General features: G+C 36.2%; 1 protein-coding gene across 2 annotated transcripts in view; it reads right to left on the reverse strand.

The window, feature by feature from the left end:
* MRC1 (mannose receptor C-type 1) overlaps window positions 1–4,438 on the reverse strand; it is a 294,794-nt gene extending 290,356 nt beyond the window's left edge. The window contains exon 1 of one of the 2 annotated variants that reach the window (XM_053713973.1): window positions 4,220–4,438. In XM_053713973.1, coding sequence (XP_053569948.1) covers window positions 4,220–4,277 — 58 coding nt within the window. In that variant the 5' untranslated portion in view covers window positions 4,278–4,438. The remainder of the gene's footprint in view (window positions 1–4,219) is intronic. The other variant, XM_053713974.1, reaches the window with a different exon arrangement.
* Window positions 4,439–16,238: the final 11,800 nt, after the last annotated feature.

The raw sequence follows: 16,238 nt of genomic DNA on the forward strand, positions 1-16,238 counted from the left end.
ATATTTTATGTTTAATATTTACATAACACACCATAACATCATAAGATAACTCATTCTTCATGTGCGTTAACCTGACACTGCCTTAGACCTAAACACTAAACCGATGCGCATTATGCATATGTTGCATTCCAATGTTCTTCATATAGAAAAAAAACCTTATTTTATTATTAAATATATATTTCTATATATCTGATAAAATTAAAAGGACAGGAAACCCATTGGTTTTTTATTCATGATTCAGATAGAGAATACAATTTTAAACAACTTTCCAATTTACTTCTATTAGCTCATTTGCTTCATTATTTAGGTATCCTTTTTTAAAAGCATACCTAGGTAGGCTCAGCACCTGGGTGCTATTTGCTGATTGGGGGTTGCACTCTTTCTGTTAGCCAATGGTTTTAAAGCTTTGTTGTAGTTTGTGGATCTCGTCTTTACATTCCAAAGCCAATACAACTATAATTACTACTCTGAAAGCTTTGATCGATTATACTTACATTTTAACTTGCCGGATGTATTATTTTTTACTTTACACGTTTTCTTTAAAATTAAAAGTATTTTTTGTTTTTGTGTAATAAAAAACAAATGGGAATTACAGCCCATATCTTTAGAAAAGATTATAAGATTTCATTTTTAGAGATGATGTCAGTAGCTTACATATTTACTTACTTTCATGAATTGGATAGAGCATGACATTTTAAACGACTTTCCAATTTAATTCTATTAATAATGTTGCTTATAGTATCCTTTGTTAAAGAGTAATCCTAGGTCAGGTCAGGAGCATGCACGTGTCTTTATCCATCTAGTATCAGTGTTTGCAACATTGTTTATAGCAATGTTATATAAAGTTGCAAGCACTGCTGCCATGGACTAGAATAGACACGTGCACACTCCTATGCTCTGATCAGCCTACCTAGATTTACTCTCCAACAAAGGATATCAAGAGAGAAAAGTTAATATGATAGTAGAAGTAAATTGAAAGTTTAAAATTGCACGCCTTATCTGAATCATGAAATTTTGACTTTACTTTAAGACTCATTGTCAATAGATTTGATCATGTTATCCATATATATTATACTAATAAAGATTGAGGGTACAAATACACATTTCCATGCTGAACTAGATGTAAGACCTAATCTGTTAAACTAGCTGGTTTTGCATAAACTGCTGATTAAGTCTAATTTCTTAAATATTTAGCAATTCTGACAATAGCTGGCTGCTCAATGTATGTAAAATGTGGGTGCCCTAGATAACACCACCACAGAAAACACTACTGCTGCTTATTAAACTGAGTCATGCAATTTTTCACTGTTTTAAGATATAACAGATTTAACCCCTTAGCTGCTGTTAGCAGCTCATTGCATAGACATGAGATGGAGCCCCATTTAACAATCATTAGTGCTTATTCATGTAAAGTGCAAAAAATTATATAATGTTGGTTGATCCCAATTGTTTAATGATTATTCTACAAAATTCACAATTAAAATATAAGGTGGATGTCTGTAGATAAATCATCTGATAAACTTTTCTAAAGGATTCACCAACATATGGGATTTTCCTTTAGTTAACATAAAAGTAATTTTGTATTGACCAGCAATTCAAAATACACTTCAATTTATATTTGTGTGTGATAAACATGTATCTATGTGATTTAATGCCATATAGTTCCAGGACATATACATTGCATCTGTTTCTCAAGCTACATACTATATGTGGTAGCCACAGCATACACAGGAGGTACGTGCACCTTCATGTGACCTATGGCCATAACAGTGGCAAAAATGATCATTCTAGCAATAGTACTTTTTTATACCTGCTCTTTAGCAGGTGCACGTATATTGCATAAATATTCCTAATTGCTTTGAAATACAATGAATGACTTTTAGGACCCTTTTTAAAAAACAACAGTAATGGCAAATATTCATATTTATTATTTATGTAAAATATAAGATATGTTAAGCACAATATTATATCTAAGGAAAGTGTACAAACATGCATGGATTTTAAAGATGAACAATCCACACATAAAATAAAACATAGCCTTCTGCTATAATACTCCAGTGCTTCATACGTCTATCTATTTATCTATCTATTTATCTATCATCTATCTATCTATCTATCTATCTATCTACCTGTCTGTCTGTCTTTTTAATCATAAAATATAATATTCCTCTATAATATCCTAGTGCTTCATCTATCTATCTATCTATCTATCTATCTATCTATCTATCTATCTATCTATCTATTACCTATCTATCTATCTATCTATCTATCTATCACTATCTATCTATCATCTATATATTTATCTATCTATCTATCTATCTATCTATCTACCTCCTGTCTTTTTAATCATAAAATATAATATTCCTCTATAATATCCTAGTGCTTCATCTATCTATCTATCTATCTATCTATCTATCTATCTATCTATCTATCTATTACCTATCTATCTATCTATCTATCTATTTATCTATCTATCACTATCTATCTATCTATCTATCTATCTATCATCTATATATTTATCTATCTATCTACCTCCTGTCTTTTTAATCATAAAATATAATATTCCTCTATAATATTCTAGTGCTTCGTCTATCTATCTATCTATCTATCTATCTATCTATCTATCTATCTATTATCTATCTATCTATCTTTCTATCATCTATCTATCTATCTATCTATCTAACTATCTATCATCTATCGATCTATCTATCTATCGCTATCTATCTATTATCTATCTATCTACCTGTCTGTCTTTTTAATCATACAATATAATATTCCTCTATAATATCCTAGTGATTCATCTATCTATCTATCTATCATCTATCTATCTATCTATCTATCTATCTATCTATCTATCTATATATCTATATATCATCTATTTATCTATCCATCTATTTATTATCTATCTATCATCTATCTATCAACCATCCATCTATCTATCTATCTATCTATCTATCTACCTGCCTGTCTGTCTTTTTAATCATACAATATAATATTCCTCTATAATATCCTAGTGCTTCATCTATCTATCTATCTATCTATCTATCTATCTATTTATCATCTATCTATCTATCATCTATTTATCTATCCATCTATCTATTATCTATCATCTATCTATCATCCATCCATCTATCTATCTATCTATCTATCAATTATCTATCTATCTATCTATCTATCTATCTATCTATCTATCTGTCGGTCCGTCTTTCTTTTTAATCATAACATATAATATTCCTCTATAATATCCTAGTGCTTCATGAATCTATCTATCTATATATCTGTCTGTCTGTCTTTTTAATCAAAAAATATAATATTCCACTATAATATCCTAGGACTTCAGGAATCTATCTATCTATCTATAATATATCTATCTATCTATCTATCTATCTATCTATCTGTCCATGTATTTTTGTTCTTTCGACCATGTCTAATGTTTAATGTTGGTAACCATAGTGAAAATGTGATTTCCCTCTATAATATTCTAATTGCTTCAGTAACCATAGTGAAAATATGATGTTCCTATATAATATTCTAAATGCTTCAGACATCTGTCTGTCTATGTCTTTTTGTTTTTTCAACCGTGTCTATTGTTTAATGTTGGTAACCAAAGTGAAAATATAGGTGTATACATCTACTGAAAATAATAACTGATTATAATGAAAGATTTACTAAAACCAAATTAGCAGCCTGGATTACTGTATTTTTAGTCTGCAGTGTGACTGTGATACAATACAAAAAACAAATACAGATAGTAATTTTACAGATCAATAGTATACATGTCAAGGTATTAAAAGGAATAACAAGGATTAAATGAATGCATATAAAGTTGAAACATCTTCAAAATGTGCAGTAACTATTTATGTTAAATTAATATAAGAGTTTATTTCATGTGTTCATTATACCGCACTTGGAGTTATCTGGAAAATAGTTATACATTACTGATAATGATGCCGAGGATAAAGATAATAATGAGATTATAATATTATACAATTATTATTATTATCATCATCATTATAATACAGTGTTTTATGAAAACCTTTGTTGATCTAAGATAATCAAAGAAGGGCTCATTGTACCACAAAAGTAGTAAAAATAATATAATAGATTTCCTTATAGTGCCTAGCAGTTACACGTATCACACTGTAGCTACAAAACAAAAGCTAAATTAAAAAAAATCTTGTAGTATTTTACAGTAGTGATTAAAAAAAGGTCTGCTTACCCAGTTGAAGTGAAGGGCGAATAACATAAAGGAGCACAAAAATAACAATGGCCGTCATTGTAAATATTTCATTATTTTTCCTACTTTCACCGGGGACAAAGATGTGTACTCCTGATGGAGGGGACCCGGTTATGCCACTCAATACCAAACCTATTCTTCACTCCTGAAAGGCTGTGACATCCAGGGAAAGTTCTGTGCTCTAAATGATAAGAAAATATCCTGTCACATGGACCGTTAAGGCAAACAGGAACTCCCAACTAAACTTTGCTTCATAAGCTAAATTCTCCATTAAACTCTACTTTTCTCGGAACATATTTCCCAATATCAAAAGGGAATAAAGTTTCATTAAATTCTTTTGAATTTCCATGGAAGTTAAAAAAAAAAAAATCAAAAAGGGCTGATATTGCAAAAGTTTTTTAGAATGTTATCATGGTTTTATTCAATCATTTTTGCACACATTAGAACAGGATTTCCTGGATGGGAAATGAATTCTATGCTTTTAAGTTAGGCTTAAAACTGCTTGCATGTTACTTTAGAAAGGGAAGATATGAAAAGCTCATTTTTATTCCACTGTTTCATACATAAAAAGGGTTTGCAAATTAGACAAATGATTATATGTGCTTCCTAAATAGATATATTGGTATGAACTAGAGATCTGTAAATTATAGGAACGCTAAACACTAGTTTCTATTAATGAAACTCCCTCTAATCTTTGCTTTTGCCATTATGAAACCAAAGTTACACCCCAGGTATCTGAAGGAGAGGTACTGCACATGCTGAAACAGGTTAGCACTAGAATTTAGTGAAAACTAGATTTCAACATGGCAGGTACCCATGACTGGAGAAAGGCAGAATTGGATTTAGTCTTTAATGTCTCTTTACATTCTAGGAATTACATCATGATACTTGGCAAAATTTGTTGATTTTTAAAGATGGAGTAGGCAAGACAAGATTCAGTATTAAAACACAGACAGAATGATTTTTTTAACAGTATTTGAAGGGAATATAATGCATCAATATGAATTCTAGTGTTTTTACATTTCTGGAGATCGCTTTTTGCCAAAAGAAGGTAAATACAATTTTATTGAAGCAATTTCACTTACAAGTAAAACTTGGTTTATATCCCTGTTCTCCTACTAAAGGAATTTTTTACATAAATAAATAATAATAATAATAATAATAATAAATAAAAAGTATAAAAAGAACCCACATATCTATTGAACATCATTGAGAAGTCAATGAATAACGTTCTAAGCCCCTATCAAAATCGACATCAATAATATATTTACACCTACCGCTATAGAGAAATTAATGAACGCAACAAAAGTTACGCTATTTAATTTCCAATAGCGCTGCCATTACAAGTTTTCAAACATACGCCTTTTGCATGCGATATAGTTGCGTTGAGCTCCATACCGCACACAATCAGAGCGCTGCTTTGACGTGCTCGTGCACAATTTCCCCTTAGACATCAATGGGGAGAGCCGGCAAAAAAAAACCTAAGACCAGCGATCGCGGAAACAAAAGTTCCATAACGCAGCCCCATTAATGTCTATGGGGAAATAAAAATACTGTATAAACCTAACACCCTGACATAAATCCTGAGTCTAAACACCCCTAATCTGCTGCTCCCAACATTGCTGATGCCTGCCTACAGTTATTAACCCCTAATCTGCCGCTCCCTAAATAAAATTATTAACCCCTAATCTGCCACTCCCTATATCGCCACCACTATACTACATTTATTAACCCCTAAACCGCCAGCCCCCCACATTGCAACAAGCTAAATTAAACTATATTAACCCCTAAACCTAACCCTTACGTAACCCTAAACCTAACCCTAACACCCCCTAACTTTAACATAAAAAAATATAGCTAAATCAAATTTACAATTATTAACTAAATAAACCTAGTAACCCCTAAACCGCCAGCCTCCCCCACATTGCAACAAAACAAATTAAACTATATTAACCCCTAAACCTAACCCTAAACCGAATTAGCCAATAAAATGAGAGCTGCTTAAATCCTATTGGCTGCTTTGAATAGCCAATAGAATTTTAGCAGCCCTAAATCCTATTGGCTGATTCAAATTTTTCAGCCAATAAGAATGCAAAGGACGCCATCTTGAATCGCATCCCTTGCATTGAAGATTCAGTGTACAGCAGCGACCGTATGAAGAGGATGCTCCGCACAGGATGTCTTCAGGATGGACCAGCTCCGCGCCGGCTGGATGAAGATCGAAGAGGCCGCCTGAATGAAAACTTCTGGCTGCATGGATGATGACTTCGCTGGCTGGCTGAAGACAGAAGAGGCCGTCTGGATGAAGACTTCTTTCCGCATGGATGATGACTTCGCCAGCTGGATGAAGATCCTTCAAGTGGGACTTCAACAACTGTAAGTGGCTCGTCGGGGGTTAGTGTTAGGTTTTTTAAGGGTTTTTTGGGTGTTTTTTTTTTTTAGCTTAGGGTCTGGGCAGTAAAAGAGCTAAATGCCCTTTTAAGGGAAATGCCCATACAAATGCCCTTTTCAGGGCAATGGTTAGCTTAGGTGATTTAAGATAGATTTTTTATTTGGGGGGGATGGTTGGGTGGTGGGTTTTACTGTGGGGGGATGTTTGTATTTTTTTTACAGGTAAAAGAGCTGATATCTTTGGGGCAATGCCCAACAAAAGGCCCTATTAAGGGCCATTGGTAATTTATTGTAGGCTAGGGCTTTTTTATTTTGGGGGGCTTTTTTATTTTGATAGGGCTATTAGATTAGGTGTAATTCTTTTTTATTTTTGATAATTTGTTTATTTTTCGTAATTTAGTGTTTGTTTTTTGTAATTTAATTAGTTTTTATTTTTTGTAATTAGATACTTTTTGTAATTCTTAGAGTAGTGAGGATTTTTTTATTGGTAGTTTAGTTTTATTTAATTGGTAGTTAGTTTAATTTTAGTTTAATAATTATAATAGCTTAATTGTTAGTTTAAAATTATTATTTTTTAATTTGACAGGTTAGTCTTAATTTAATTTAAACTAGGGAAATTGTAATTTTAATATAAAGTTAGGGGGTCATTAGGTTTAGGGGTTACTAGTTTAAATTAGTTTATTTCGTTGTGGGCGGCTTGTGGTTTAAGGGTTAATAGGTTTATTATAGTGGCAGTGTTGACGGACGGCAGATTAGGGGTTAATAATAATTAAATAGTGTTTGCGATGCGGGAGGTCGGCGGTTTAGGGGTTAATAAGTTTATCATAGTGGCGACAATGTCGGGGAGTGGCGGAATAGGGGTTAATATTTTTTGTGGCGGCGATGTCAAAAACGGCAGATTAGGGGTTAATAAATTTATTATAGTGTTTGCGATGTGGGAGGGCCTCGGTTTAGGGGTTAATAGGTAGTTTATGGGTGTTAGTGTACTTTTTAACACTTTAGTTATGAGTTTTATGTTACAGATTTGCAGCGTAAAACTGTTGACTTTAGATGGTGGTACGGATCTTGTCATTTTAGGCTGTAACGCTCACTTTTTAGCCAGAACACAAAACTCGTAATACCAGTGCTATGGGAATCCCATGAAAAAACGTCATTTTTATGTGTGCGGGATTGACGTTGCGTTACATGCTAAAAGGTGTGCGGTACACCTATACCGACAACACTTGTAATAGCTGCGGTGCTGTTTTAACGCTGAAAATGCCATATTGTAATCTAGGTGTTAGTTCTCTAAAATGCATGCTATGAATTAAAACATGTTTCTGTGATGAAGTCTTAAACTATTAGCAAGTGACATCTCCCAAAACACCAAAGCCCCCATTTATAAAGCTGTCAAAGTTGTCTTTAATGATAGCTTCTTATATCTTTCAGAAGTAGTGGAATTAAATCATTCAGGAATAACAGGCCCTGTTCTCACAATTGTTTGCTTGAGAACAAAATAAAAATAGACACAAGTTTTTACAAGCAGCGGATGCCACATAATGGCTCCTGGATGTGGGTGGACAGGTTACCTGGCTGAAAACATTCTCCACTTGCAGATTCATCTCTTGAAATCTATTACAAAGTTTATAAACATAAAATGGCCCTGACCATATTGATGTTTTTAAACGCCATACTGTCTGTCAGTTCTTCTTCGGATAGCTCTTTTGTGAGCACGCAGAAAGCCTAGGAGGGCTATTGCTGTGTGCCTGAGTATTAACAGCAACAGGTTACACAGTAAATAACATTTATAAAAAACAAAGACATAAGTTACCCCTCTTTGTGTGTCATCAACTTATTTTGTCTCAGATTGCAGGAAGCCAAGTTTGATAGTTTATGCTTTCTGTGCTTCAAATTTTATTTAGAGAAGCCTCGCTTTTAACCATTTTGCCGCTAAGCCTTTTTCACACCCCTATGCTAAGCCAAGGTTATTTTTTTTGTGCTGCTTATATTTAAATATAAATCAAGTCAAATTTTAGTGGCCCACACAAATTACATATTGCAGGCCCAGCAGATTCAGAATATACTATTACTATATTTATATTTCATTGCATGTGAGAAAGCTGCAGCAAAAAAAGTAATATATATATATTTTATTACAATTTTAGTAAATAATATTGAAAATTAGAAGGTGACAACTGTTTTTACTGTGATTACCTTACCAAACTGTCATTAAAGGTGACCACATGTGAAATAGGGGCCCAGAGCCCCACACAGGCTTTTTGGGGTTATAATATAAATTAGAGAGGGCTCTTTGCAAGGTGATCACTGCTACCAGAGTGATCACCTGGTTTTACAGACAAATTAATATTTATTTTAGAGAGGGAATTGTCTACAATTAACTAAATATAGCAGATTTCCCCTCTTTTTATTGAGCCTATAAAGTCCCGTTCCCCAGCAAAACTCCATGTGTTGTGATTTTTAATTTTTTAAAAAATATCTGGGTGCTTGTGGCTTTCCTAGATCCCTGCCATTTGAAAAAGCATTTTAGGGGTCTCAGAGGTATGTGGCTAGTAAGGGAGCTTAAATTGAGGGTTTAACAACCTCCCCCATCCAGTCACTTACCTGCCTGTCACTTTCTAGTCCCACCTCCTCTGTGATATCAGCACACACCTTTGTGGTGACATTACTAGTACTCCTATGTAGTTTTGGGAGTGCTGTCCACTATTACCACTACAGATTGTGGTCTACAGTGCAGCGTCAGTGATTTCCCTTCATGAGAAGAACAATTTGCCATGTGCTCTCAGATCTGCAATCCATTCTTGAGACATGCATGGAACAGTTATGCAAGTTGATCTGCTTATTTTATAAGGATATTCTATAAATAATCACCTATATGTCATCTTCTTGTGTCTCACTTTTGGGTGTAAGCTGTCAGTGCTCTCAGTACTTTAACTTCTGTTCTATTGGAAAAAAAAAGATAACCATTTATCACAGGCATTTCAAATGCATTAGTAGCCCAATAACAGCCATATGCTTTTTAAAAACTTGTCCTGCTAATTTTTAAAGTGTTTTTGGTCAAATCAAAAGTAAAAGTGCCCTTTTCTTGCTGAAAAATCACTGGAAAACGTGTATATATTCAACATATATTTCATAGATACATAAATTCAAAAAGGGCCTATTTCTCAATAAACTGAGCAATATGAAAAAATAAAAAATCCTTAGTCCTTAACGTGGTACCAACCTAGGTCAAGATGTAAGAATACTGTTCCTTTAAAGGGACAGTCAACACCAGAATTTGTGTTGTTTTAAAAGATAGATAATCCTTTAATTACCCATTCCCCAGTTTTGCATAACCAACACAGTTATAATTATACACGTTTTACCTCTGTAATTACCTTGTATCAAAGCCTCAGCAGACTGCCCCCTTATTTCAGTTCTTTTGACAGACTTGCATTTTAGCCAATCAGTGCTGTCTACATGGTAAATTCATGAGCATGAGCTCAATGTTATCTATATGAAACACAAGAACTAATGCCCTCTAGTGGTTAAAAACTGTCAAAATGCATTTAGATTAGAGGCGGCCTTCAAGGTCTAAGACATTAGCATATGAACCTCCTAGGTTTAGTTTTCAACTAAGAATACCAAGAGAACAAAGCAAAATTGGTGATAAAAGTAAATTGGAAAGTTGTTTAAAATTACATGCCCTATTTGAATCATGAAAGTTTTTTGGGGACTTGACTGTCCCTTTAAGTCTCTTCAATTCCTGTGCAAAAAATGTCTTAAGAGTCTTTCATACAGTTTCAGATATGTTTCTATTGCTGGTAATTTATCTTTTTTGAAGAGAGTTCACATATAGTGCAATATGTAATTTTCTTATGTTTAACTTTTCAGTGTATGTGGTCAGTCCTACACCTACTTTTATTGTGAAAACAGAAGATAATCCATTTATCATAGGCATTGCATGATGCAGATTTGTTTTGTCAAATGAGTATATTGTTTTATTTTTTTTATTTTGTCCCCAGAACAAAATGACTCTTGCTGACAAATCACAAACTAATAGACATATATAGCATTTTAGCATGAATTGATGTGTGTTCAAGAGCAGTTAAATTATTAGATACGGGTAGTCAATAGTCATGCTCTCTTTTCTTTCACTCCCTTAAGGTGGTTTGACACAGATTCAGCTTAGTTAATTAATAATAATAGGGTTGATCACAATCCTTTAGAAAACTATTCGTAATGATTATCAACAGAAAAACACCATTAAAGTATATGGGTCATTTTGTAGGCAAATAATTTGATAACTAAATTATTGTGATCGACCCTAATGAATGAAAAATATATTTAAACATACATAAATTCCTTTTTAACCTTTAAATAATATTTACACCTAAACTACCTAATATCCCCCTGCTACTGTAAAAAAAGTTTTCCTAACATGATTGTTGATGCAAAAGTGATAATCCACATTATGAGAGCAAATGACAAGGCAAGGAAGAGGAGGAGGGGAAAATTAGTGCACAGAAAAGTAGTATTTAACCAAGCCTCCCGGGAAGTTAAGCAATCACCATCAATTTTCAGTTAGCAAAAGGTAGAAACAATTAATGAGTATATATATATATATATATATATATATATATATATGTTCAGAGTAGGTGTACTCTCACAATAATAGTTCACATGCCAGGGTCAGACCGATCTGATATTCCTTGAAAAATGCAGTCGTCCAGGATGATGAGTTTGGGGGAACTTGGGTACAGGGTGGGCACAAAAAAGCCTTTTATCTGTTTATTTTTTTAAATTACACTTAACTTATTTACATAATTTGACCTGTGCACAGGCATTCATAGAGACAGGAGAGCTGTGGTGGACGGATCAGGGTAGCCATGTAGCAAGTAGGAGCTGCATTGCTCTGAAGTCCAGTGCTGCTGAAATTGGAGGCAGCATGTCAAGAGGGGATCCGGGTGGGCTCTCACCTCTGCTTGTTATCAGTTGGGCCATGCAACAAGTAGGAGCTGCACTACCCTGGAGACACTGCTGCTGGAATCCCAGGCAGCATGTCTGTAGTGAGTTTCGGATGAGTTCTAGCCTCTTCCTCTGGTGTTGAAGGTATGATAAAGAATCTGTATGTTTGTGTGTGTGTATGATGGAATGTATGTGTGTATACAGTGTGTGTGTGTAAAGTGAGTGTGTGTGTGTGTGTGTCAAATTTGTGTGTTTGTGTGGAGTGTTTTTGTGTGTAGAGTGTGTGTGGATTATGTGTGGAGTGTGGTTTAAGTGGAGTGTGTGTTTAGAGTGTAGATGTGTTTGTAGAGTGTGTGTGGAGTGTGTGTGTTTGGAGTGTGTGTGTTTGGAGTGTGTGTGTCTGTATGTGCAGTGTGTGTGTGTGTGTATTTTTGTATGTATCTATGTGTGCAGTTGGTTTGTGTGTGTATGGAGTGTTTGTTTGTGTATGTAGAGTGTGTATGTAGAGTGTGTGTGTGTGTAGAGTGTATGTGTAAAAACATAATTTATGTAAGAACGTACCTGATAAATTCATTTCTTTCATATTGGCAAGAGTCCATGAGCTAGTGACATATGGGATATACAATCCTACCAGGAGGGGTAAAGTTTCCCAAACCTCAAAATGCCTACAAATACACCCCTCACCACACCCACAATTCAGTTTAACGAATAGCCAAGCAGTGGGGTAATAAAGAAAGGAGTAGAAAGCATCAACAAAGGAAATTTGGAAATAATTGTGCTTTATACAAAAAACCATAACCACCATAAAAAGGGTGGGCCTCATGGACTCTTGCCAATATGAAAGAAATGAATTTATCAGGTAAGTTCTTACATAAATTATGTTTTCTTTCATGTAATTGGCAAGAGTCCATGAGCTAGTGACATATGGGATATCAATACCCAAGATGGAGTCTTCCACTCAAGAGTCACTAGAGAGGGAGGGAATAAAAATAAAAACAGCCATATTCCGCTGAAAAAATTAATCCACAACCCAAAAAAAATTAGTTTATTTCATTTTTGAAAGAAAAAAACTTAAAACAAAAGCAGAAGAATCAAACTGAAACAGCTGCCTAAAGAACTTTTCTACCAAAAACTGCTTCCGAAGAAGCAAATACATCAAAACGGTAGAATTTAGTAAATGTATGTAAAGAGGACCAAGTTGCCGCTTTGCAAATCTGATCAACTGAAGCTTCATTCTTAAAAGCCCACAAAGTGGAGACTGATCTAGTAGAATGAGCTGTAATTCTCTGAGGCGAGGCCTGACCCGACTCCAAATAAGCTTAATGAATCAAAAGTTTCAACCAAGAAGCCAAGGAAATAGCAGAAGCCTTCTGATCTTTCCTAGGACCAGAAAATAAAACAAATAGACTGGAAGTCTTTCTGAAATCTTTAGTAGCTTCCACATAAAATTTCAAAGCTCTTACCAGATCCAAAGAATGTAAGGATCTTTCCAAAGAATTCTTAGGATTAGGACACAAGGAAGGGACAACAATTTTCTCTATTAATGTTGTTAGAATTCACAACCTTAGGTAAAAATTGAAAATACGTCCGCAAAACTGCCTTATCCTGATGAAAATCAGAAAAGGAGACTCACAAGAAAGAGCAGATAGCTCAGAAACTCTTCTAGCAGAAGAGATAGCCAAAAGGAACAACACTTTCCAAGAAAGTAGTTTAATGTCCAAAGAATGCATAGACTCAAATGGAGGAGCCTGTAAAGCCTTCAGAACCAAATTAAGACTCCAAGGAGGAGAAATTGATTTAATGACAGGCTTAATACGAATTAAAGCCTGTACAAAACAGTGAATATCAGGAAGTATAGCAATCTTTCTGTGAAATAAAACAGAAAGAGCGGAGATTTGACCTTTCAAGGAACTTGCAGACAAACCCTTATCCAAACCATCCTGAAGGAACTGTAAAATTCTAGGAATTCTAAAAGAATGCCAGGAGAATTTATGAGAAGAACACCATGAAATGTAAATCTTCCAAACGCTATAATAAATCTTTCTAGAGACAGATTTACGAGCTTGTAACATAGTATTAATCACTAAGTCAGAGAAACCTCTATGACTTAGAACTAAGCGTTCAATTTCCATACCTTCAAATTTAATGATTTGAGATCCTGATGGAAAAAGGACCTTGAGATAGTAGGTCCGGCCATAACGGAAGTGGCCAAGGTGGGCAACTGGACATCCGAACCAGATCCGCATACTAAAACCTGTGTGGCCATGCTGGAGCCACCAGCAAAACAAAATACTGTTCCATAATGATTTTGGAGATCACTCTTGGAAGGAGAACTAGAGGCGGGAAGATGTAAGCAGGATGATAACACCAAGGAAGTGTCAGTGCATCCACTGCTTCCGCCTGAACATCCCTGGACCTGGACAGGTATCTGGGAAGTTTCTTGTTTAGATGAGAGGCCATGAGATCTATCTCTGGAAGACCCCACATCTGAACAATCTGAGAAAACACATCTGGATGGAGAGACCACTCCCCTGGATGTAAAGTCTGGCGGCTGAGATAATCCGCCTCCCAATTGTCTACACCTGGGATATGCACCGCAGAGATTAGACAGGAGCTGGATTCCGCCCAAGCAAGTATCCGAGATCCTTCTTTCATAGCTTGGGGACTGTGAGTCCCACCCTGATGATTGACATAAGCCACAGTTGTGATATTGTCTCTCTGAAAACAAATGAATGGTTCTCTCTTTAGCAGAGGCCAAAACTGAAGAGCCCTGAGAATTGCACAGAGTTCTAAAATATTTATTGGTAATCTCGCCTCTTGAGTTTGTGGGTGTGGTGAGGGGTGTATTTATAGGCATTTTGAGGTTTGGGAAACTTTGCCCCTTCTGGTAGGATTGTATATCCCATATGTCACTAGCTCATGGACTCTTGCCAGTTACATGAAAGAAATGTGTGTGGTGTGTTATTGCACGTGCGGAGAGTGTGCTTGGAGTGTGTGTGCTTGGAGTGTGCGTGTGTGTGTGGAGTGTGTGTCTGTATGTGCAGTGTGTATGTGGAGAGTGTGTGTGTCAAATGTATTTATGTGTGTGGTGTGTGTGTGTTATTGCATGTGCGGAGTTTGTGTGTGCATGGAGTGTGTGTGTCTGTATGTGCAGTGTGTATGTGGAGAGTGTGTATGTCTGCATGTGCAGAGTGTGTGTATGTGTGTGTGTGTATGTGGTGTGTGTATATGTGTGTGGAGTGTGTCTGTGTGAAGGGTATGTGGAGTGTGTGAAAGGGGTGTGTGGAATGTGTGTGTAAGGGTTGTGTGTATCAGTCTTTCTGTCCCCGACTGTGTACCTGTCTCAGCTTGATGATGTCTAAAGAAGAAACAGCTCTTTTTAGGTAAGAGAATATGTTTATTTTAGTAATGTTGATAACTAAATGCAAAGGACTAGATTACAAGTTGTGCGCTAATGTTTGCACGTGAGAAATATCAGAATATCATGCTGCGTGTGTATTACAAATTCAAAGTAACTGTGTTCATTTGAGCGCAATAGAATTTAACACGCATCAGGTTAGCGAGTCTAAAGACCTTGCCTATAAGGTTAGGACTAAAATAAAAGTTGCTCAACAACAACAAAAAATATACTGTTACTCATATAAACAACACTATCTGTTAAAAATGAGTCATATTAAAAAAAAATTTTTTATAAGGGTTTAAAAGCATATGGTAAATATGGCCATATGTTTGACTGCAAAAGAGAGGGGGAGAGAGAGCACAAAAGAGGGGGGAGAGAGAGTGCAAAAGAGAGGGGGGAGAGAGAGCGCAAAAGAGAGGGGGAGAGAGCGCAAAAGAGGGGTGGAGAGAGAGCGCAAAAGAGAGGGGGGAGAGAGAGCGCAAAAGAGAGGGGGGAGAGAGGGGGAGAGAGAACACAAAAGAGAGGGGGAGAGAGAGAGCGCAAAAGGGAGGGGGGAGAGAGCGCAAAAGAGAGGGGAGAGAGGGGGGGAGAGAGTGCAAAAGAGATGGGGGAGAGAGAGCGCAAAAGAGATGGGGGAGAGAGAGCGCAAAAGAGATGGGGAGAGAGAGAGAGCGTAAAAGAGATGGGGAGAGAGAGCGCAAAAGAGATGGGGGAGAGAGAGCGCAAAAGAGAGGGGGGAGTGAGAGAGCGCAAAAGAGAGGGGGAGAGAGAGCACAAAAGAGAGGGGGGAGAGAGAGCTCAAAAGAGAGGGGGGAGAAAGAGCTCAAAAGAGAGGGGGGAGAGCGAGAGCTCAAAAGAGAGGGGGAGAGAGAGAGCAAAAGTGAGGGAGGAGAGAGAGCACAAAAGAGAGGGAGAGAGAGAGAGCGCAAAAGAGAGGGGGGAGAGAGAGAGTGCAAAAGAGAGGGGGGAGAGAGAGCGCAAAAGAGAGGGAGGAGAGAGAGAGCGCAAAAGAGAGGGGGGAGAGAGAGAGCTCAAAAGAGAGGGGGGAGAGAGAAAGCTCAAAAGAGAGGGGGAGAGAGAGCAAAAGAGAGGGGGGAGAGGGAGAGAGAGCAAAAGAGAGGGTGAGGGAGAGAGCACAAGGGGTGGGACCGCTGTACTGCAAAAAATGGCCCGTGTGAACGGCTTTAGGACTAGTATTCAAATAAAAGAGTAGCACAAAGCATAATCAACAAGAGTAACCCACAGTATTGGGGAATGATAATAAAA

Source organism: Bombina bombina, chromosome 5, assembly GCF_027579735.1.
Source record: "Bombina bombina isolate aBomBom1 chromosome 5, aBomBom1.pri, whole genome shotgun sequence".
NCBI lineage: Eukaryota > Metazoa > Chordata > Amphibia > Anura > Bombinatoridae > Bombina > Bombina bombina.